General features: G+C 40.8%; 1 protein-coding gene across 2 annotated transcripts in view; it reads right to left on the reverse strand.

Moving 5' to 3' along the window:
- The window catches only part of PRKAA2 (protein kinase AMP-activated catalytic subunit alpha 2), a 42,289-nt gene that overhangs the window by 15,415 nt on the left and 1,533 nt on the right, over positions 1-25,341 (reverse strand). For both annotated transcript variants that reach the window (XM_033916515.1, XM_033916514.1), the window contains exons 2-5: positions 15,450-15,591; positions 15,220-15,313; positions 11,794-11,938; positions 6,820-6,907 (exon numbers count right to left, since the gene is read on the reverse strand). In XM_033916515.1, the coding sequence (XP_033772406.1) occupies positions 6,820-6,907; positions 11,794-11,938; positions 15,220-15,279 (293 nt within the window). In that variant the 5' untranslated portion in view covers positions 15,280-15,313; positions 15,450-15,591. The remainder of the gene's footprint in view (positions 1-6,819; positions 6,908-11,793; positions 11,939-15,219; positions 15,314-15,449; positions 15,592-25,341) is intronic.

Genomic DNA, 25,341 nt, shown 5'->3' on the forward strand with positions numbered 1-25,341 from the left:
AGGCGCCTGTTTAACTTTCAAAATCCTATATGGTATCCTCCCTCCCTTTATCCCTCTTTCTTGGAATTCCTCAAACCCTAATACCACCAGATCCTCCCACAAATTAAAACTATCCTTCCCCTCGCTAAAAGGCATTTCCCACACAGGAAAGCTAGGGACCTCCCTCCACTTCAAAATCACTGAGCTCTGGAACAACCTTACCTCCCCTCTTCAGAACTTGAGCTCTCTCCAAGTTTTCCGCAAACATCTGAAAACCTGGCTTTTCTCAAAAAATGTAAGTCTCCCTCCAACTTAGGAATCAAGGAAACTCTTATATCTTGGCATCCCAAGTCCTCTAAATTTTCTTCACACTTCTACCTCTAACCCTATGTTGTAGTTCCTTCCCATTTCTCCTACTGTAAACCGCGTCGAGCTCTACGAACGTGGAGATGATGCGGTATACAAACCTAAGGATTAGATTAGATTAGATTCACGGTCAAAGGACCGTTTCTTCAGGGCTTATTAACATTCGCTATCCTCCAATTTTTCCGTGGAAATAAATAAATAAATACTGTATGTATCCCATTCATTCACTGCAATACTTATTAAAAGTCTATAAATCAAGTACTCACTAAGCTGCTTGCTCATTCACAATTTGGAGTGATAACTATTTCAGACCTATTTCAGACCTGCAGTAAGAGTTAAATGTGGTAATTTGCACATTCTCTCCGGAAGTTTTTTTAGCCGATGATGTTGGTGGAGGAGGTTTGAGCATTTATGCTCTACCCTAAGAAAACCTGAGGCTTTTTCTTCCGTTGAGAGTGGCTCTCTAAATTAAAAGTGGAGTAATTATATTCAATATATTGGCACCATCTACTGGATTACAAGCACATCCCTAAGGAAGGCTCCACCCCCCCAAAAAAAAAGCTGAAACACAGACCTGTTGAGGTCCAGCATAAAAAGGATTAAAGGCTCTCTAATAGGCTTGATTTTTATATATATGTTTTAATGGTTTATAAGTTTTTAATAAATTGAGTGTTCTCGGGGCTGATGCAGTGTCCCTTCCCCACTTTTTTTGGTCTCTAACATGTTATCATGTACAGAGGGGAACCAGGTGAGATAAAGGAGCCTACATAGTTTATGGTTTCATTCGCGGTATCAAATTAATTGAACTTGAAAGTCTTTACTGCCTTCCGGAAGGTCGTCAGGGAATCCAGGGATCCGATTTGCGCAGGCAGATGATTCCATAGCTCAGGGAGGAAGTGGCTGTAGGCGCGTTTACGTGCAGTTTGGGTACATAGATGAGAGTGCACGGGACAATCGTGCGCGGACAGAGGAGCTGAGACAAATGCGTGCAGGACTTCGGGGTGCCGGATTAAAAGTTAAATTTAAAGCACTCCGAGGGGAGATGTGGGGGGGGGGGGGAACCCCCCCCCAGTTTACTTAAAAATGTTGGTGCTGCCGTTGGGTGGTTCGGGGGGACACCCCCTCCCCATTACAGAGGAAAGTGTAATTTTTCCCTGTTTTAGCAGTGCCAACACTTCTAAGTAAAGTGGGGGTTCCCCCCACACACACACACCTCGGAGCACTTTAAATTTAATTTTTTTATCCGGCATGCTGACGTCCTGCGTGCATTTGCCTAGAGCTCCTTTGTCCACACGAGACTGTCTGGCACGCTTTAGTCCCGTCACCACAGAAATCAGCCCTATATTTATGTGGTAATCTATAGCCAGTTAATTGCTGAATACTGACTTAACCGGCTGTGTGTTAACCAGCTCCACAAAAAATGACTATTAAATGCCAAAGTCCGAACATTGCCAGGCCCTGAACATCTGGGAAATGACACCAGCGGCAGTCAACAAAACATTCACCCCCTCTGGCTATTTAACACCTAAATACCTTATCTGGTGGGAATTCCCAAGCACCGCCAGCCGAAGACATCCTCAGGTCACCATAATCAACATATGGGTTATCTTTTGTATTATTTTAGTATTTATACACTGCTTATAGCCTGAGAGATTTACATTCAGGTACTCAAGTATTTCTCCTTATCTGTTCCAGCGCGCTCACAATCTGACTAGCATACCTCGGACAACGGAGTGTTAAGTGGGCTTGAACCTGCAACCTCAGGGTGCTGAGGCTGAAGCCTTAACCACATTGATTTGTTCTGTGTCCTATTGAGAAGCTGGACTGTATGCTGCCCTGACGTTTATTAATGAATAGTAGTTTATCAAATTGAGAATAAATAAATAGCTCTCTCCCCTCCCCCCCCCCCCTCCCAGACAACCACAGCAATCAGTAACAGCACTCCCAGTCACCAAAAAGCACCCTGGGCATGCTCAGGTCTCACATATCTAATCTAATCTAATCTAATCCTTAGGTTTGTATACCGCATCATCTCCACGTTCGTAGAGCTCGACGCGGTTTACAGTAGGAGAAATAGGAAGGAACTACAACATAGGGTTAGAGGTAGAAGTGTGAAGAAAATTTAGAGGACTTGGGATGCCAAGATATAAGAGTTTCCTTGATTCCTAAGTTGGAGGGAGACTTACATTTTTTGAGAAAAGCCAGGTTTTCAGATGTTTGCGGAAAACTTGGGAGAGAGCTCAAGTTCCGAAGAGGGGAGGTAAGGTTGTTCCAGAGCTCAGTGATTTTGAAGTGGAGGGAGGTCCCTAGCTTTCCTGTCATATGAACTAAATATGACCAGGAACTATGAATGCATGCATAGAATGCCAGCGTCAACAGCTCAAGAGTTGCTGCAGACTGCCGAGATTGTCTGACGGGAATTATGGTGGGATACAGATGTCTTAAGCCCACAGGGCTTAGGGCTTGGTATGCTAATACCAGGTGGGCCTGAGGCAAAAGTTGATAGATCCAGGCCAACGTGCGTCTGGCTCAGTAAAGGTTTTTCTGCAATGTGACATTAAACCAGTAGGTTGGTATACTCTAGTCTCTTCGCTACACTTATTTCCTAGAGATTATGAAATGTCCAAACCTGTCAATCAGCATTTCTTAAAGACCTACAGCAACAATGTAGAGCGACTCTTTGCCACGGGCAAGTGCTCGCTAGGGACTAGAGCCTAATCGTATCAAATTAATTTCCATGCATGACCTTAGAACTGCAGATCTTTAACTAAGCGAATTGTTTTGATAAGTGGGTTCTGCGATACAGTCTGAAGTTTAATCAAGTTAAAATAATAATTGGGAGGAGATTGGATTACACGTAATAGAGATGTTTCTTTTCTGGTATATATCAAATTATCTTGGGGCTACAATGGAATAGTCTACCCGATTGTTATGAGCAGGAAAGATTAGCTCTGTAGTTCTCATTACAGTCCTATAATTACATTACTGCCTTTTAGTAATAGATCATAGAACGATCCATAATCTTTAACAAAGTAATTATTCATGTTAGCTTTGATACTATATATACTCTGACAATTGTTGGATCTCTGTGGGAATCCCAGACACTTACTTTGAAACAAATACAAATCAACTTTTGGAGGCTGAAAGTACTGATGACTGGCTTAGCTGCTTGGAAAAAAAAACCTGTTTATTCCCTTTAACTGTTTGTATGATGTAATGTTTTGTGCATTGTTTGTCTGAATTTGATGTTTTTGTCTTTCGTTTTTCTTTTATGATCATGCATTGTAAACTGCTTTAATGCAATTGTTTCAGAAAGGGGGCACAAGTAATCAAGCCATTGTGACATCACTGATGAGTTTGGCTCTTAGGCATTGGTGGAATGAGGCATTGTGATGTCACAATCTCAGCTCTGGAATGTTGCTATTATTTGAGTTTCTGCCAGGTACTTGTGACCTGTGTTGGCCAGTATTGGAAACAGGATACTGGGTTTCATGGACCTTCGGTCTGTCCCAGTATGACAATTCTTATGTTCTTAAGTAGTGAACTAATTAACCTTCAATGTATTTCCATATTCAGATGTGTTCATTTTGCACAGACAGAATGAAAGGATATAGTTACAAAATATTGAATGAGTCCAATTGAAAAGGTAGCACAAAAGGTCTGGATTCAATCTCTGAGTTGGACTTTCCTCTTCTTGGGCATATTGGGACCAGAGCTGAGGAGAGATAGTAGCCACAGTATCAGAATTTGGGATGGGGTTCATGGTCACCAATATAGGGCTCAGGATAGAGGGTTCTGCCAAGTCACTTGGTTCATGGCTCCTGGCATCAGGACCATTGCTACAATGAGGTGAGTGTTTTAAAATTGTGACAATTCCCAGATAGCTGCAAATGAAGGCTTGCAGGACCAGAATCCTAGCACTGGTTCCAACTGAGCTGGAGAGAAACTAACTAAACTAAACTAAACCTTAAGTTTGTAAACCGCATCATCTCCATAAAGATAGAGCTCGGCACGGTTTACAGGTAATTCAATAAATGAGGGAAGGACATAATAAGAACTTAGAGGTTATGACGAGGATAGCTAGCTTTACATTTTAAATAGATAGCTTTACATTTTGGAGAAAAGCCAGGTTTTCAGATGCTTTCGGAATAATTGGAATGAGCTTAGGTTCCGCAGCGGGGCAGGGAGGTTATTCCAAAGCTCAGTGAATTTGAAAAAAAGGGATTTCTCTAATTTACCTGCATACATGATGCCTTTTAATGAGAATGAGAAAGAGAGAAAAAAAGAGAGGGGGAGAGAGAGAAAAAAAAGAGAGAGGAAAAGAGAGCAAGAAAAAAGAGAGGAAGAGAGAAAAAAAGAAAAGAATAGAGAGAGAAAAAAGACAGAGAAGAAGAGAGAGAGAGAGAGAGAGAGAGAGAGAGAGAGAGAAACTAAACTAAAGCTTAAGTTTGTATACCGCATCATCTCCATAAAGATAGAGCTTGGCACGGTTTACAGGTTATTCAATAAATGAGGGAAGGACATAAGAAATTAGAGGTTATGAAGAGGATAGCTAGCTTTACATTTTAAATAGACAGATTTACATTTTGGAGAAAAGCCAGGTTTTCAGATGCTTTCGGAATAATTGGAATGAGCCTAGGTTCCGCAGCGGGGCAGGGAGGTTGTTCCAAAGCTCGGTGAATTTGAAGAAAAGGATTTCCCTAATTTACCTACCTACATGATGCCTTTTAACGAAGGGAAAGATAGTTTGAGTATGTGGGTGGATCTGGTAGTGTCAGGTCTCGAAGAATTCCAGGATAGTGGGATTCGGGAAGGACGAATGCCGTGTAGGATCTTGAAAATTAGGCAGGTACATTTAAAGTGAATCCTAAAAATCACCGGAAGCCAGTAAAGTTTTGACAGAAGCGGGGAAACACGGTCAAATTTGCTTTTTGCGAAGATCAACCTAGCCGCAGTGTTCTGGATCCGCTGAAGTCTTTGAACATTTTTATTGGTTAGACTTAGATAGATGGAATTACAATAATCCATACTAGAAAGAATGATTGATTGTACAAGGACAGCAAAATGTTCATGGCGGAAGAAGGATCTCACTTTCCTCAACATGTGAAGACTAAAAAAATTTTTTTTTTACCAGAGAGTTGAGATGATCATTAAAGGAAAGTGTCAATAATGATGTCCAAAACTTTGCTTAAGTATTCGATCTGCTGTGTGGGACCAGAAGATAGTGGAATGAGCGTGGGTAACTGATCTAATTTTGGGCCAAGCCAGAGTACTTTTGTTTTGGACTCATTCAGCTTCATTTGTACAGAGAGGGCCCAGGATTGGAGTTTCGTTATGCAAGCTGACGGCCAACTTATGGTGGAGTTCAGGGGTTCCCTGCCATGGCCGCTCAACTGATCATGGCAAGGGAATTCCCCTCCCCTCCCCCCACATCAGCTGAGCAGCAGGGACTCCCCAAAGCTGCAATTCTGTAACCGTTGCCCTCAAATGATTGACAAGCAATCCGATTTAGGCACCGGTTACAGAATTGCAGCTTTGGGGAGTCCCTGCCGCTCAGCTTATGGGGGAGGGTGGGGAATTCCCCTGCTGCGGTCTAGTGGCAAAGATAAGCAGCTGAAATGTAGGCCAGGGTATTTCCAGGCCTAAATTTCAGCCACCTATCTTGACTGAATAGGCACAATTCTGTAACCGGCGCCCTCGAATGATTGACAGGCAATTGGTGGCGGCCGCCAACTTGGGTACTGTTTCAGAATCCGGCCCATAGTATACAGAATCATCCACCATATTCATTGTGTTTCTGATCTTAATTTCCTAGTGGATACAAAGAGAACATCTTCAATGCCTCCTGCAAATACCACGGTGTATCACTGACTCTGTACTGCAACCTATAACCTATTGGCAGCCAATGAAACTTCTTCAAAATTGGCGTCATATGTGCTGAGCGATCCAGACCCACCAACGCTCAAGCTGCTGCATTTTGAATCATGAGTAAGTCTCATATTTAGTCAAATCTAGATCCTAGTGGTACACAAATGGTTCCTTATTAAGCTGAGGTCTCCCATGGAAAGTTCCAAATGTGTGCGTAAAAATCACATCCTAAACTTTTTTTAAAACAATTTTTTGGGAGGGAGGCATGTCTGGGGGTGGGAGAGTGGGCATTTCTGTGCTAATTAGTCGGTGCGTTTACATTTCTGCTTGCTCATTTGATTAGTGTGTGATTAGTGCGTGAGCATCACTGACCACAAAACAGTTGGCAGCAAGGGCTCGCACGCTTAATTTTTGGTAATGGCCTCAAACTAATGGGAACATTAGCGCACAGCCATTAATTCAGAAAACGGAAAATCAGCCATCCTCCGGAAACAGTAAAAATGGCCTTAGGGTGCGGGAAAGACCTGCTAAGGGCGCGTTAAAAGCCACTTTTTACTGCAGCTTTGTAAAAGGACTCCTACGCGATGATATACTGGTAAACCTTACCTGCCCGAGATAACTTCAGGAGCAGCATAGTTGGGAGACCCACAGCTAGTTCGCAAAAATTCCCCATCAGACATCATGTTAGATAACCCTGCAAGGGAAATTGGTACATATTTAATCCCAACACTGATACTTTTTTTTATTCCAAGGATAGAGAGAACAAAACAAGGTAGATTCTGCTTGTTGCAGGTTTCCGGGTCTCGTTGCGTCTTTGTGCATAATGCCAGCTGCGGAAACCCTGAGAGAACATCTAACCCAGCTCCACAGGGAGAACATCTTTAAACCTATCAGAGACTTTTCCATTCTATGGATTTTCACAACAAAATTCAAATTTCTGACCAACTGACTTTCCCGCCAAAATTCAAATTGGTGGACTGCCCTGTTCCCAATCAGGTCAATGAACCCACTATTTACAAAGTCATATTGCAGACTTCAGAGCCTACCCTGAAGAAAGCCACAGCATGGAGGCTGAAATGTCAGTTTCTACCTTATAAAGATGCGGAGAGACACGGAAACCTACAAGAAGCACAATGCCATCTGTGGAAACCCTGAGAGAACATCTAACCCAGTTCCATGGGGAGAACATCTTTAAGCCTACCAGAAACTTTTCCATTCTATGGACTTTCACAACAAAATTCAAATTTCTGACCAACTGACTTTCCCGCCAAAATTCAAATTGGTGGACTACCCTGTTCCCAACCAGGTCGGTGAACTCACTATTTCCAAAAGTCACACTGCAGACTTCAGAGCCTACCCTGAAGAAAGCCATAGCATGGTGGCTGACACACAAAGAGGCAGCGAGACCCAGAAACCTGCAACAAGCACAATGCCAGCTGCAGAAACCCTGAGAGAACAAGGAAGGTTGTGGGCCACAGACACACATCCTAATGTAATGGGCTGACACAGTAACCTAATGGCATGTAAATTGCTGCAGCACTTACCAACATGGTAATATTTCTTGTCAGGGAGCCAATCCCTATCCAAGCATTGACAAGAGGGAAAAAAACCAACTTCCTTTTCCTGGTACTATCTGACTGACAACTAGTGTCGTGTCCCACCATACTATTAGGGGTCAGGTGCCATCATTTTGCAAGATGGCGGTACGGGAAAGGAAGTAGGTATCGATCTTGCTTCTTGAAGCATGATAGGAGAGAGTTTTGTGGAAGGCTTGAGCCCACTTAGGTCACCAAGGATGTCTTTGTAGGGTCAGCAGTGGGAAGGTTGAGGGTTCATGGTTCCAATGGGGCACCAGGAATGTCTTTGTGGATTCAGGAATCAGGAGTCCATGGATCTACTGGGGTTATGAGGAATCTCTCTACAGGGGGGTCAGGGATGTGAGGGTCTGAGGTCCTACTTGAACCACCAGGGATAATATTCTAGGTATAGGAGGGTGGGGAGGTCTCGGGTATAAGGGCCCAACTGGACCAACTAAGGATGTCTATGAAATCACACTTCACCTCAGATGATCCTTCGTATGTTTTAGATTTATTTCTGTTTTGATTATGAGCCCCACAGTGTAGATACTTTGTTATCGACTATCGATCAGATAAGAAAAGGTATGGATAGGAATCATATTTTTTATTTAATGACCTTAGACGTTTCAAGTGCATTTAATTCTGTTGATTTGAATCTATTATTACTTTTTTTTTAAATTTCTTTATTCATTTTAAAGCCAAAAGTGCAAAATATAATACAATCATATAACTCTATAAAAGCACTTAAATACAATTATAATCTATGACAAAAAGATATATCACTTCCCCCCCAAATTATATCCAAAAACTACACTCAAATTGAGAAATTGAAAAATACATTCCAACCCACCCTGGACATGTATGACCAAAGGGCATAATCACCAATCACTCTTTGCAAAATTTTGTCAATGGCTCCCAAATCTTCAGAAACTTCTTATAATGTCCCTGATTTATGGCCATATTACTATCCATCTTAAAAAACATGACAGAGAGACTCCCACCAAAAGGAATAGTTCAGTCTATCCCAGTTTTTCCAATTTCTTAGAATAAGCTGTATGGCAACCCCTGTCATAATAAAGAGAAGTTTATTATTATGGGATGATATGTGGCTTTTAGCTCTCATCATAGTGCCAAATAGCACAGTGTCATATGTTAGTGCCACTGGATTTTCCATTACTTTGTTCACCTGATCCCAAATGGATCTCCAAAATGGAAGTATCAAGGGATAATAAATGATCTAATGTCCCAGATTCGAAATGACAGTGCCAACATCTATTAGACTTGGAACTATCCAATTTCTGTAACCGAACTGGGGTCCAAACTGCTCTATGTAACAAAAAAAAAACAAAACACCCAAGTTTGTCTCATAGATGCAGACACCGTACATCTCATTCTCCAAGTCCAGAATCTATTATTACTAAAGCTAAAGAGATTAGGGGTGAAAGGGAAGGTTTCATCTTATCTAATGGATCGTACAATGGAAAATCTGAATAAAGCTTAAATTTCTACAGTGATGAGCCTAAAGCGGGGTATTCCTCAAGGGTCTGCCTTATCTGCTCTTCTTTTTAATGTGCATATGGCATCCATAGGCAAACTTTTTAAAAGATTAAATGTAGAATATTGATTACACGTGGATTATGTACAATTCTTCTTTCCTGTATGTGGTGGGAATTTGTAACAAGAATAAATGAATGCATGATGGATGAGTAATACTTGATGGATGAGTAATAATAAGTTACTTTTAAATGTGGCCAAAACACAAGTTATGTTGGTAGGTAAACAAGAAGAACAAGATTGGTCTACGGAGGTGAGGCTAGGAGATTTTGTTGCAACTATAAAGAAAAAAATACGTTTGTTATGGAGCAAGCTTCATCCAAGGCAAGACAAATCATGGGTTGCATATGAAGGGGTTTCGTCAGCCATAAGGCGGAAGTCATTATGCCATTGTATAGATCCATGGTGAGGCCCCACCTGGAATACTGTGTGCAATTCTGGAGGACGCATTATCGCAAGGATGTGCTGAGACTGGAGTCGGTGTAGAGAATGGCCATCCGGATGGTCTCGGGACTCAAGGATCTCCCATACGAAGAACGGCTTGACAAATTACAGCTATACTCGCTCGAGGAGCGCACAGAGAGGGGGGACATGATCGAGACGTTCAAGTATCTTACGGGCCGCATCGAGGCGGAGGAAGATATCTTCTTTTTCAAGGGCCCCACGACAACAAGAGGGCATCCGTGGAAAATCAGTAGTGGGAAACTACGAGGTGACACCAGGAAATTCTTTTTCACTGAAAGAGTGGTTGATCGCTGGAATAGTCTTCCACTACAGGTGATTGAGGCCAGCAGCGTGCCTGATTTTAAGGCCAAATGGGATCGGCACATGGGATCTATTCACAGGGCAAAGGTAGGAGAGGGACATTAGGGTGGGCAGACTGGATGGGCCGTGGCCCTTATCTGCCGTCTATTTCTATGTTTCTATGTTAGGAGTTTGATTCCAAGTTGATCACAAGTGCACAAATAATACAAGTGGTACAGTCATCTTTTTAAAAATGACACCTGTTTCGCAGCTGGATCTTAGGACAATTTTGCAGAGTCTTGTACTCTGTAATGTGGATCACTATAAACTTTATAGTATAAAGCATTATATCTAGGAATAGAAAATGTAAAATTAAAGCATTACTGTTAATTAAAAATGAAGCTGCTCGGGTGTTAATAGGTGGCAGCCGTTTGATGCAAAACACACCATTTTTGAAGCAATTACATTGGCTGCCAGTGAAACGTAGGGTTCAATATAAGGTTTTAATGATAATTCACTAGACTTTGTATGGGCACACAAGAGTATTTAAAAAAAAAAAAAAAAGCATTAGCAGTGCATATGCCAAAAAGATCATTAAGGTCAGAGAAAGCAATGCAATTGCACATCTCCCTCCGTATTCGCTGCGATAGGGGATTAACAGAACCGCAAATACAGAAAAACCGCACATAACTTTTTCATATGTTATTCGCTGTTTTCTATTAAAAACCATCGTGAATATGGTGAAACCGCGAATAACATGGTGGGAGACCTGGCCCGTTCCTGAAGGAGAGGCAAAACACGGCGAAGAAAGTGCCGGGAATCGGCGATTTTCTCTGTAAACGCTTGGAATCGGCAATTTCTCTATGCAAGCTGACATAATTGGTGGGGGAGGAGCCAGGAAGCTAAAAAGCGTGAAAATGGAGGGAGAAGTGTACGTGTCAACAAGTCGAGCATAGGAGGAGCCAGATTGTGGAATTTATTGCCAGGTCAATTACGTTCATGTAAGAATGCTGAGCAATTTAGGCGACTGCTCAAGACTCATTTGTTTGCGAAGGAGTTTGGTTGCTGAGCTAGGTTATTTATATCCATGTAAAAATCGGAAGCGTTCTAGACAATTGTTTTTAACTTTTTAAGTTGGGAGGGATGTTTTACTGATGAGTTTGCGAAAAAGAAGATACATCTGTTAATGTGTATAGCTGTAATTGATGTCTTTTCTGTGAATGCGCCTTTGTAAAAGGAGCCCAAAGTCTTTTAATTCCCCCAAATATTTTGTTTGTCACGCCCTTATTTTTAAATTTGTACATCGCATTGAATTTACGATAATGCGTTTTAATCAAAATTTTTATTAAACTTGAAACTTTTATAGAATCTGGGCCTTAAAGAATAAGAAACAAAATAATCTCGATTACATAACTACTTTGTTGACTATTTCCACTTATTGAATTATTTTCTCCTGTTGAATGTCCAGAGTAAATGAAACAAACTAATACATTCTGAACTGTAATTTTTAAAAGCAGAACATGAAAAGCATAAAAGGGTGTGAAAATCTTTGTAAGCCGCTGTAAATTCCTTGAAGAGATGCAGCACATGAAAACTAAGTCATAAATATTTCCGAGTTCTGGCTTTGTGGAGGTACAGACACACTATACTGATACCCTTTACTCCTAGTTGGCTGCATTCCTGGAATGCTTCCGAGGTCACGTACCAAAATCAGCTATCTTGGCATTCATATGGGCATCCAGCAGCACATTCTCTGGTTTCAGATCCCGATGCACCACCATGTGCCTGTGACAGTAATCCACAGCTGAAAGGATCTGCTGGAAAAGGCGCCGGGCCTCCGGCTCGTCGACCTTCAAATGCACAAGGTGACAGGTTCTAATGGAGAAGGCTGAAACAGTGCTCAATGCAAAATTTGCAGTGAAATACAATGAGACTGACATGCAAGTGGGTAAACTCAATTTCAAACCAAACAAAAAGTGTGGAAACCAACAATGTTAAAAACCTTTTTTTTTTTTTTTATTTCTTCAGAAAAGACTTTAAAACACTATCCACATTTTGTGTTCCACAGATCCGTGGAACACAAAATGTGGATTGTGTTTTAAAGTCTTTTCTGAAGAAATTTAAAAAAAAAAAAAAAAGGTTTTTAACATTATTGGCTTCCACACTTTTTGTTTGGCTTGGTTTGTCATTTACACTGTGGAAACTTGGGTCCGTTTCTTTGGTTTTTTTTTTTAATTTAAACTCAATTTCAAACACATGGGGTTTGTGAAATAAACATTTATTTAATCAGCAAAATAGTGTGTAATTTTCACTACTGAAAATCAAAATATGGGGGGGGACACACTTCAAATAACAATTAATCAGAAAAATAGCGTAAACCCATTTTATGGCGGAACCATCACAGTCCAGATTGGCTGTTATCACAGATAACTTAAGGGGTAAGCTAAGTGGTCAACTTCAAGTTGTGCATACTTTCCCCAAGAGAAAATGAAGGTAAGAATATCAAAGCACAAGCCCTTGTCAATAGACAAAAAAGAACAAAGAGCGGAGCAAATTCTAGAGATTGCATGAAAATCAGTAGAATGGCATATATGCACATATGTGCAAATTCCACCCAAGACCTATTCTGTAAATATATATTTCCCCTATATAATACATATTTTATAGGTAGGCATAGGCAGAGCGTAAAGTTACACATGTACCTCTGAAACATACTCTTATAATAATAATAATAACTTTATTCTTATATACCGCCAACAATTTTGCGACTTCTAGGCGGTTTACAATAAAGGGAAACTGTAAATACAATAAATAGAAGCTGTACATACAATGAATTAAGGAGTATTGCAGTGTACATCTGATAGTATCAACATTAATAGTAGTAACAACAGTTTGTGGGCTGCAAGCCAAGAAGTGCCATGCTGCTTACAGAGAAGTAGAAATATTCCATGAATTGAATGGAGTGATTGTAGTTGATGATTAGGGGTTAGGGTTAGCAGTTTACAAGATCAGGTTTGTGATGGTGTTACGAGGGTTAATGTCCTGGTTCGTTATCTAGGTATTTTAAGAACAGGTAGGTTTTTAGGTGTTTCCTAAATTCTCCATAGTTGTTTATGTGTGCAATTAGTTTTTCTAGGTCTTTACCCCATGTGGCTGCTTGGTACGATAGCAGTTGTTGATGGTATTTCTTATATTTGCATATTTCTTATATATAAGTGGTCATGCCTAAATTATATGCATGTATTTTTGCAGTTATACTATAGTTCTATAAAGCGAAGTCAGCACCTATGTTCCATTATAGAACAGGCTCTATCCAGGTACCTAGTTACAAAATTGTCCCCCAAATATTCACATCATTTTAGTTCCAAGTTCGCCCAGCTTTCTTCCCATGTACATTCCAAAAAATATTTTCCCTAATATAACTGAAGCAAATTTTACACTGAAGTCAAACTTTGGATTAGAGAATAACATAACATCACTGTTTCCGTCTCCGTGGATAACCAAAACAGTCCCTGTGACATTCTTTAGTGTCTATCTCATCCTTCTACACCAGCATTCATACCCTAATTCTGATGTGAGCCATTATGACATCACTGATGAGGTTGGTTGATGAGGTGGAATGAGGCATCATGACATCACAATCCGAGCTCTGAAATGTTGCTACTCTTTGGGCTTCTGCCACGTACTTGGGGACGTGAATTGGCCACTGTTGGAAACTGGGCTTGATGGACCTTCGGTCTGTCCCAGTATGGCAACGCTTATGGTCTTATGTTCTAACCATCCCGTGTCATTCTTTAGTGTCTATCCCAACCTCATTCCTTCTTCACCAGCATTCTTCAGTGCAAGGCTTGAGGGTCAGTGGCTGAGCCCATTCATATTCTGATTCTTATGTGGGCCCAGTCTAGGACCATCAAGCCATTATGACATCACTGATCAGGTTGACTTTTAGGCATTGGTAGAATGAGGCCATTATGACATCACAATCTCAGCTCTGGAATGTTGCTACTCTTTGGGTTTCTGCCTGGTACTTGGGGACCTGAATTGGCCACTGTTGGAAACTGGGCTTGATGGACCTTTGGTCTGTCCCAGTATGGCAACGCTTATGGTCAGTTCTAACCATCCCATGTCATTCTTTAGTGTCTCAACCTCATTCCTTTTTCACCAGCATTCTTCAATGCAAGGCTTGAGGGTCAGTGGCTGAGCCCATTCATACTCTGATTCTTCCCTCTCTCCTTAAAGAATGACATGGGGATGGGAACAATGATAAATTCTGTCACCATGTCATTCTCTACTTTGGATCATAAGCTCTCTAACAGCCATAATTGCTTAGGGCTCCTTTTACAAAAGCCGAAGAAGTGATTTCCACAACGCAGCCCATTCAATTCCTGTGGGCTGCATCGTATTTGCCACGCTGGCACTTGCTACCGTGGCTTTGTAAAAGGGGCCCTTAATTAAGCGAAATTGTCATCATTGCCTTATTTTAGTCTCTTTGGAGAACAGACACACTCTCCCACAAGACACCTGGATTACACTAAGAAAAACAGTCACAGCCCCAAAGTCATCCCCATATACCGGGAACCTTTCATGACAAAATATGAGAAAAATACTGTAAAGCTCTATTTTACTCTGACATTTCTTGTATACTGCTGCAGTAGAGGAGATGTTGAAATATGAGAGAAAGTACATGTGAAAAAGTACAACCAACCCCAGAATGCTAAAATCCCTATTCTTGATAATATTAAGAGCCAGGGGTTATGGGATTTGATATACCACCCTTCTGTGGGATGATCAAAGCGGTTTACAATTATTATATGCAAACACTTTCTCTAACCCTAGTGGGCATGCTATCTAAGTATTGTACCTGGAGCAACGGGGGGTTAAGTGACTTGCCCAAGGTCACAAGGAGTTGCAGTGAGAATCAAACCCAACTCTCCAGGTTCTCAGTCCACCGTACTAACCACTGGACTACTCCTCCCCTCCCAAAAGGTCTTCTCCTTCATCTGTGATAAGAAAGCTATTTCAAAGAAAACTACTGAAAAGCAGTTCTCTCCTCCCCCCTCCCTCCCCCCCCCTAAAAAAATACAAATACTGTAGAATCTAAGTTGTTATTCTATACTTCATGTGCTCTCACCCGTCCATTTTTGCAGATATAGTCAAATAGTTCACCGCCGGACACATATTCCATCACCATGAAGAAATCAGTTGGCGTGCTGATCACTTGATACCTAATAAAAGAAAAAGAAATGATACGCTTGAGACAGACCATTATTTTACCTTTATCCCATGATGCCTCCTAAATGAATGTCAACAAATGTGACGGAAAAGCCAATATGGAAAAGGAAAACCAAAAAAACAACTTACAACTTTATAATATGGGGATGCCGGAAGAGTTTTAGGTTTTGAATTTCTCGCTTGATTTTGCCGACCACATCCAAGTTCCGAATCTTCTGCCTATTTAGGATTTTTACTGCCACTTTATGTCCGGTCAGTTGGTGCACTCCAACTAATGGAAAGAGAACATAAACACTACATTTAAAAATGAACTTTCCATGTAACAGCTCTCACAAATCATTTAGGACCATGGTCTCAAACTCAAACCCTTTGCAGGGCCACAGTTTTGGATTTGTAGGTACTTGGAGGGACTCAGAAAAAATAGTTAATGTCTTATTAAAGAATTTAATAAGACAATTTTGCATAACGTAAAACTCTTAATAGTTTATAAATCTTTCCTTTTGGCAAAGTCTTAATAATAATATTGTCATTTATATCTAAAAGAGATACATGATCAAGAAACCATTTTATTTTACTTTTGTGATTATGATAAACATACCGAGGGCCTCAAAATAGTACCTGGCGGGCTGCGAGTTTGAGACCACTGATTTAGGACAATTCAACAGAAACATGTCTATGTGTAGGCCATTAGAAACACCATACAGTCCATCTAAGTGCAGCCTGTATCGGAGGAGTACTCTAGTGGCTAAAGCAGCAAACCCAGTTCAAATCCCACTGCTGCTCCTCCTGATCTCGAGCAAGTCACTTAACCCTCCTTCGTCTCAGTTACAAATCTATGAGGGGCTGCTGAAAAGTTCTCAGCCAAACCAAGAAGAGAATGATGTGGAGCCAGGAAAGGGTACAGGTATAGGGAAACCAAGCCACTGTGACATCACTGATGAGGTTGGCTCTTAGGCATTGGTGGAATGAGACATTATGACATCACAATAGGAAGGACTGCTGAAAAGTTCTCAGTCCAACCAAGAAGAGAATGATGTGGAGTCAGGAAACTTACAAGTTATTCCACACTTTTCCTGACACTTTTCATTTCAATGAGGCAAATGCACCTAGTAAAGAAGAGAATGATGTGGAGCCAGGAAACATACTTCAGGCAAATGCATCGAGTAAATGGGTACAGGTATAGGGAAACCAAGCCATTGTGACATCATCAATGAGGCTAGCTCTTAGGCATTGGTGGAATGAGGCATTATGACATCACAATAGGAAGGACTCCTGAAATGTTCTCAAGCCAACCAAGAAGAGAATAATGTGGAGCCAGGAAACATACAAGTTATTCCATACTGTATATTCACCTTCTGCATCAAAGGCGACTCTTACATCATAGACCTTTGATTATTTGTTGAGTGCACAAGTACAATATACTGTTAAGCTTGGGATGACACCTAAACTTTGTTTAAGTAAAATTATGTGTGTTTTTCATTTTTTATATAAAGGAACAAAATTTGCCTTGTTGACAAATGAAAAGTGTTAATTAATTTTTGGGGTCCATCCTACTGGGGCAGCACCACTGAGGTAACATTCATTCTGCTTAGCATGTAAGATTCTGCTCTATTTCAGGGATCTCTAAGTTCCTCCTTGAGGGCCACAATCTAGTCGGGTTTTCAGGATTTCCCCAATGAATATGCATTGAAAGCAGTGCATGCACATAGATCTCATGCATATTCATTGGGGAAATCCTGAAAACCTGCCTGGGTTGCGGCCGTCAAGGAGGAACTTTGAGACCCCTGATCTATTTATACAGGAAAGAATTTTTCAGAGCCACTTTGTTTTCTCCTTTTCAGAACATATAACAAAGTTATCTGATAGGGCATGAGACCCTCTTGAGAGCATTTTAGCCTCAAGACAGCCAGAGGTTCAGCTTTCCTATTAGCTCAGTGTGATTTGCAGCAACTCATTTGAATATTAAACACTGGTTTGTGTAGAGCCTTTGAGAAGTAATCTAGCATGTAGGATCCTGACCTACACGGCAATGCCATGTTTTCCAAGGAATAAATGATATTTCTCCATATAATAAGCCTTTTACAAAGCCAATTTTTGTACCAGTAAATTAATTCCATTAATCCATTCATAATGTCATGGGCAATTTTTCTATCTAGAAGATAAACACAGATGATTCGTTTTGCATTTCTCAAACTGTGAATTTATGTCTGCAAAGATAAAACATGCTTCTTCTTCACTGCAAAAATCTACACAGAATCAACCCCTTACCTCTTAAATGCTAACTTTATATATCTGCACAAGGAGCTAAGTGTGATGAAAATATATATGTACATCGGATAAATGGTTTGATTGGAATTGTTTACATTAAAAGTAAGAGACTGGAGCAAGCATGGTGGAAAGATCGACAAAGTGCTGTTGAAAAACAATGGAGAGATTTAGGGTTCCTTTTATCAAGCCACGCTAAACCGCTAGCCGCTACCGCCTCCTCTTGAGCAGGCAGTAGTTTTTGGCCAGCGCAGGGGTTAACGCGTGATGAAGTCGCGCGCGCTGATACACTTTACTTGTGTTAATGCTCATTGTTATTATGTGCCTCCTTTTTGGGAGCACGCATATTGTTGGTATTGTACTGGGGTTTTTTTGGCTCATAAAATCAATAAAACTCTTTGAACAGTAAAAATTACTAAAGAAAAAAAATGCAGAGCATATTATTCTGCCCAAATTGGATCAACTGTGATAGTCACAAAGTTATTGTTTAAATTGGTTACTGATTTGACAAGTGTTTCTTCATATTGCTGCCCACAAGAAAATCCTCCGTCCCTTGATATGCTAATTATTTTAGAACAAAAGTCTTGAAATCCTAATTTATGCTATTCTGGCAACTTAGTTAATAGGCAGGATGATTCATGTTTAGCGGAGTTGTCTTGGAACACGTTCGACAAACCAGATTGGTCCTCATAAGATTATATAAAAAGTACTCAGTCTTATTGTCCAATAGCTGTAGTCTGGCTATCAAGAGCAAAGATTGTACAGCTCCTAGATCAAGGTATCTTCCCAATGGAATTAAGTAAAAAATTGTCACTCCTATTTGTTAAAGATCCTAAAGAAATCTATTGTTTATTCAAGCTTATATACTGCTACTGACTAGAAAAGTCAAATCTGAACACTTTACATTAGCTTTTTCAATGGTGTCACAAAGCACCATTGGCTTCTGTAGGGGTGTAATAAAACAGAGCTAATTACATGGGCTGTTGACATGGTGTTAAAGCATCCTCCTGAACTAATCACATTTTACATTCACCCTATGCCTACCCATATAGCCCGTCTCAACCCATATATAAACCAAACTAAATAACTATAAATATAAAATATAGCATATAAACATAATATATACAAGATCTAATCTAATCTTCCATTTGTGAGTCGCACATACCAATACAGACTGAAGGCGACAGATCAAAGAGGGAGGGGAAGAGGACGTGGAGAGATAAGAGGAAGGACTTAGACGTAAGGGATGCTATACAGAAACTGAGATAGTTGTCAAAAAGGCGAGTCTTCAGGTTTTTTTCTGAATCTAGTGTAGTTGGTCTCTTTCCTGATAGCTTCTGGTAGGTCATTCCAGATTTTTACACCCAGGTAGGTTAGCATAGAGTGGAAAACTCGTTTGTAGTGGAGGTGTTTTGTGGATGGCAGGTTTAGTTGGACTCTGTTAAGGATTATTTTTGATGTCGACCAAACATTAGAGAATAATTGGATGAGAGGGGCTGCTGAGCTTCCGTATAGGATCTGGTGTAGGATGCATGCTGATTTGAAGATTATTTGGGATGATACTGGGAGCCCCCAGAAATAAAAGCTAACACAACCTAACAAATTAAACCAAGTCCTACTAACCCAAAAACCAAAAAGGTAAAAATTAAAGAAAGTTTCAAACTACCAACCAAGGACTAGATGCACTAAATGCTCCGAACGGGTACTGTTGGCTGCTAAATCAGTTTGACTGGTTTAGCAACTACCGGAATTTGCCAACCCAATACTGAAAAGTTCGACTCTGGCATGCAAATGGCCTCTTTAATATTAAAATGAGATGATTAAAATGAGCCATCTGATCGATGACCTAACATTTGCAGTGCCATAAGCATACCACAAATACTGACTGAAAAAAACGTCAAGTCTAGTTATCAATAGGTCTGCTTGATTTTCTTTTTTTTAAATGTGCATCTCGCCCATAATAAAAAAAAGTTGCATCAGCCCCCCCCCCCCCCCCAACAATCCCTGGAACCAAAATAGAGGCAGGAGGGTTCTCACTCCCTCCTGCCACCGTGAAACCCTCCCCCCTCCCCCGCAGAACCATACCTCTCCCCCCCTGCCAGGACCTCTCCCATACTTCAGTAAAAATTTTAGTGGCCCAATTAGATGAATTTATCAATGAAATCACAAGTAGATTTGGTAGTTTGAAAAGAATTTGTAATGCTATGGAAGTTAAGGCCCATTCATTCTTATTCTGAAATTATATAGAATATTATTCTGTATACAAATGCATACAAATGTTTTCAAACTGTGTTTCTAGCACTGCTCTCCTTATCTCATTGCAGTCACTCTCTATAACAATTATACCTTCTGTCTCCAATAATAATTCAGTTCCTAGGCATCTGAGCCAATCAGAGCCTTAGGCCTCTCCCCATGCATCACATGATGCACCAGGGAGGGAAAAGCCCACCATTTTGGACAAGCAGGCCTTGGAGGAGTGACAGAGCTCCCAACTTCCTTGAAAGGTATGGGGGGGGGGGGGGCAGGAGACCTCCAGTAGCAGGAAGGAGAGGGCATGAAGAGATTCACCTAGAACGGTTTACATACAATATACTGAATAGCAATCAGGTACTTATTTCTAGTATAAGCAGGATAAAATCTGTTTTGCTCTTTGGGATCTTGCCAGGTTTTAAGAAAAGCTTGGACAAGTTCCTGGAGGAAAAGTCCATAGTCCGTTATTGAAAAAAGCATGGGGGAAGACACTGCTTGCCCTGGATCGGTATCATGGAATGTTGCTACTTTTTGGGGTTCCAGAATCTTTTGTTACTCTTTGGGATTCCAGAATCTTGCTATTCTTTAGGATTCTGAATGGAATGTTGCTACTCTTTGGGTTTTGGCCAGGTACTAGGGACTTGGATTGGCCACCATGAGAACAAGCTACTGGGCTTCATGGACCATTGGTCTGACCCAGTAAAGCTATTCTTATGTTCTTACTTGTGACCTGGGTTGGTTGATGCTGGAGACAGGATACTGGGCTTCATGGACTTTCGGTCTGTCCCAATAAGGCCCAACTCTTATATTCTTATGTAAAAACAGTACAGATGTCAATTGCATTTCTCAACAGATACGAAGAGACTGAATTAAACGTGTAACTGGAGCTTTTCCTTTTCAGTAGGTATCATATCTTCTTAGGGAAAGGTGGGGGCACTTGCCCCTGACGACAATCTACGTCGTGGGGTTGCTTATCCCAGTTCTGTATCAGCTTGGAAACAGGGAAAGGAGGAAAGAAAACCCCCGAAGTTCTGCCATTTCAGTTATTCTGGTACAGGATCTGGTTAATAGCTTTATGGATTTTTATACCAAATACCATCATATAAATGCCAAAGAACTATTTCTAAAAAAGCAGTTTCTGGACAGATCATAAGATATTATGCCAGATTAAGGAACTAGCTTTTACCCTATGTCTATTTAGCTAGGGTTCCAGACTAAGTCACAATTGCTGAATGGAGAGGAAAGAGCTTACAAAATGTTTGAGATAGAGAGGTCAAAATTGTAAACTAATAAGAATGCAAGCTAAGTGAAAACATTTTTTCTTTTGTTGCCATTGAGAAACAACTATTAGTACCTAGCATTTTGCCTTAGTCAGCATTTTTGCATTAAAGCCATACACTGTGATGGGACGGTGTGGCAGGCTATAGGAGTCTCTGCTTTTGGTCGGTTCACACATTTTCCTTGTGTATGTGAAGATTATATAGATGTACTAGTTGATGCCCCGGCGTTGCACGGGTATTTAATTATAGCAATAACACTGTAAATGGATTCAAATAAAGATACATTATAGTGGTGAATGAAATTATTTTTTACAGCTTAATAAAAAGTACAATATTCAAATTATAATGTGAAATATTTGACAAAATGAATACAATACAACTAACGCAAAACGTGATTATAAACAACAATTTTAGTTTCACCTCCTGGAGCAAGAACATATAAATTCTTGGGTGAACCCACCCTTGAGCAAGCAACATAGAGTTGTGGGCCGCGAGACACCCAGAACATATCACCCCAGGTAGTGAGGGATCTGCATACCAAGTTTCGTTCAAATCGGTCAAGCCGTTTTTGAATTACTGTGAGAATGGCAGCTTTTTACATTTTTTCCATTAACATGAATGGGTGAAATCTGATTTTCTGTTTGTAGCTCCGCCCAAGTGTGCAGGTGGGCCGCGAGACCCCCAGAACATATCACCCCAGGTAGTGAGGGATCTGCATACCAAGTTTCGTTCAAATCGGTCAAACCGTTTTTGAATTACAGTGAGAATGGCAGCTTTTTACATTTTTTCCATTGACATGAATGGGTGAAATATGATTTTCTGTTTGTAGCTCCGCCCACATGTGCAGATGGGCCGCGAGACCCGCAGAACATATCACCCCAGGTAGTGAGGGATCTGCATACCAAGTTTCGTTCAAATCGGTCAAGCCGTTTTTGAATTACTGTGAGAATGGCAGCTTTTTACATTTTTTCCATTGACATGAATGGGTGAAATCTGATTTTTACATTACATTACATTACGGATTTCTATTCCGCCTATACCTTGCAGTTCAAGGCGGATTACAAAAGATTTGACTGGACATTTCCAGTGATGATCACATTACAGAGGATTTTACTGGACATTTTCCAGTGAGGATACAATTTTTTTTTTTTTTTTTTTTTTCTAGGGGATCTTACGGGTTGGATAGTAAACTGACAGTGCCTAGCTGTGTGATATTAGCAAATGGAATACAGTTAGAGTAGGCAAGATTACAATCTTTTTTAGGGGTCTGTTTACATGAAGGGTGATTAGGTGTGATATTTGAGGGAGGATTATCTGGTGGTAGATGAATTCAGTGGAGGTAGGTGAATTATCTGGAGGTAGGTGAACTTAGCTGGAGGTGGGTGAAGTGGGTTTAAGGTTTTTGGATGAATTTTTTAAAAAGTAGGGTTTTGATTTCTTTACGGAATGTTTTGAAGTCGTCCGATGTTGTCAGCAGGTTGGAGATGGAATGGTTGAGTTTTGCTGCTTGTGTTGCCAGAAGGTTGTCAAACATTTTCTTGCGTTGTGTGCCTTTGAGTGGAGGGAAGGCAAAAGGATTCGGGGTTCTTCTGTGTCTTGTGGTGGAGATCTGGTTTAAGCGGTTGTTTAGGTAGGATGGGGAAGAGCCTTGTACTGCTTTGAATAATAGGCAGTGAATTTGAATTGAATTCGTGCTTGTATGGGTAGCCAGTGGGAGTCTAAGAAGGTAGTTGTTATGTGATCATATTTTCTAAGCGAGTAGATCAGTCTGAGGGCGGTGTTTTGTATGGTCTGGAGTTGCTTTATCATAATGGCTGGACAAGGAAGATATAGGGAGTTGCAATAGTCCAGCAGACCTAAGACTAGGGATTGTACGACTAATCTGAATTGTGTTTGGTTGAAGAATTTTCTGATTTTGCTTAGGTTTCTCATGGTTAGGAAAGCTTTCTGGGTCGTCTTGTTGATTTGGGACTGCATTGTGCAACATCTGTCTATGGTAACTCCTAGTAGTTTTAGTTCGGGTTGTATTGGGTATTTGGTATTTTTGATTATCAGTTCTGTGATGGTAGGAGATTTGGCTTTTTCGAGCAGGAGGAATTTTGTTTTTTCTGAGTTTAGTTTTAGTTTGTGATCCATCATCCATTTTTCTACTGTATCTAGGGTTGTTTCCAGCTTTGCGGTGGTGGTGGGCTCTGATGGGTCGAAGGGGAGGAGTATGGTGATGTCGTCTGCGTAGCTAAAGGAAGTGACATTTAGGTTATCTAAGGTGGCTCCTAGGGAGGAGATAAAGAGGTTGAAGAGTGTAGGTGAGAGAGGTGATCCTTGTGGAACTCCGCAGGGATTTGCCCATGGCTCTGATTTGATATCATTGTATTTTACCCTATAGGTTCTTGATTTGAGGAACCCTTGAAACCAATTGTAAACTTTGCCTGAGATCCCTATGGCGTCGAGTATCTGTAGTAATATGGTGTGGTCAACTAGGTCGAATGCTGCAGAGAGGTCAAGTTGTATTAGTATCATCTTTTTTCCTTTACTGATGTGTTGCCGGGCTGTATCTAGAAGAGAGACTAGTAGTGTTTCTGTACTATGGTTAGTTCGAAATCCTGATTGTGAGGGGTGGAGTAGGTTATGTTTTTCCAGGTAGTTTGTGAGGTATTGTGTGACTAGGCCTTCTATTATTTTGACGTATATTGGAATTGAAGCGATAGGTCTGTAGTTGGAGGGGCTATCTATTGGGCCTTTGTGATCTTTCATGATTGGGGTGATTAAGATCTCTCCTAGGTCCTGTGGGAATTGGCCTTCTGTTAGTGTGGTTTGAATCCATAGCATAAAGTTGGTTTTGAATGTGGTGGAGGCATTTGATAACAGGTAGGTGGGGCAATTATTTAGTTCGCTGGAAGCATGGCTGTATTTATTGTAGAGTCGGTTCATATCCGACCAAAGTAGGATTGGGAAGTTGGACCAGCTTCTGTCTGCTACGATGGCTTCACCTGTTGTTGGGTTTGTTGTTATCTGTTCGAGATGGGTGGGTGTATTGATGAATGCGGTTCTGATATTAGTGATTTTGTTTTTGAAGTGGTCTGCTAGGTGGATGGCTGTCGGTGGGTGGATACCTTGAGTGGCAAGGTAAGGTTTAGTATCAGTGAGGTTCTTTACTAGGTTGAATAGCTTTTTTGTGTCTGGGATTTTTGTGCCTATCATTTTGGAGTAGTAGGCTTTCCGTTTTTCCTTGAGTTTGGTTTTGTATTGGTTAATTTGATTTCTCCATGCTGTCTTAGTGTGTTCTAAGCTCTTATTTTTTTTTCCAGTCTCTCTCTAGTTGTCTGCAGAGCTTTTTTGATTGGAGGAGTTCGGAGTCGAACCATTTATCAGAAGGTCTACAAATTCTACATAAATGTAACAACACTATAATATGTATCATCGCTGTAAATGTACAGTCTCTTCTATTGTTAACCGCATTGAACTTCCATGGTATTGCGGTATACAAGAATAAAGTTATTATTATTATTATTATTTTAAATTTTAGTTTTTCTGGGGCTAGTTCATTCAGGATGGTTTCGCTTATGGTTCGCCATGGGGATATGAATTCGTTGGGGGCTGTGTTGGTGATGGCGTGGTCTGCTTTATCCCAGAATGTGGGGGGGGGGTTCGATTTTTTGGCGTGTTTTGAAGGAGGTTTTTTTTGGCGGTTGTTTGTTAATGCTTTGAGGCCAGTTGATGTTAAAGGTGTATTCATAGTGGTCTGACCAAAGTGAGGGGTGCCAGGCCCCATCTGAGATATGGATTTCGGGTTTGTGGGGGTGTTGGGTCATGTAAGCAGCGACATCTAGTTGGTGGCCTTTTTCGTGTGTGGGTTGGGGGTTAAGGATCTGGTAGTTCAGTGCTTTGAGGTACGAGAGTAAATTTATTACTTGTTTAGAGGTGTGATCTTCAAGATGGAGGTTTATATCTCCTAGGATTAGATTATGAGGTGAGGTTAGGGAGTTCTGGTAAATAAATTCTTCGATATCTTGTTTGTTATCATTCCATTTTCTGTTTGTAGCTCCGCCCACGTGTGCAGGTGGGCCGCGAGACCCCCAGAACATATCACCCCAGGTAGTGAGGGATCTGCATACCAAGTTTCGTTCAAATCGGTCAAGCCGTTTTTGCGTGATCGCGGCACATACACACATACATACCTCCGATTTTATATATATAGATTTCATATATTTATACTTGAAATCTAA

Source organism: Geotrypetes seraphini, chromosome 12, assembly GCF_902459505.1.
Source record: "Geotrypetes seraphini chromosome 12, aGeoSer1.1, whole genome shotgun sequence".
Taxonomy (NCBI): Eukaryota; Metazoa; Chordata; class Amphibia; order Gymnophiona; family Dermophiidae; genus Geotrypetes; species Geotrypetes seraphini.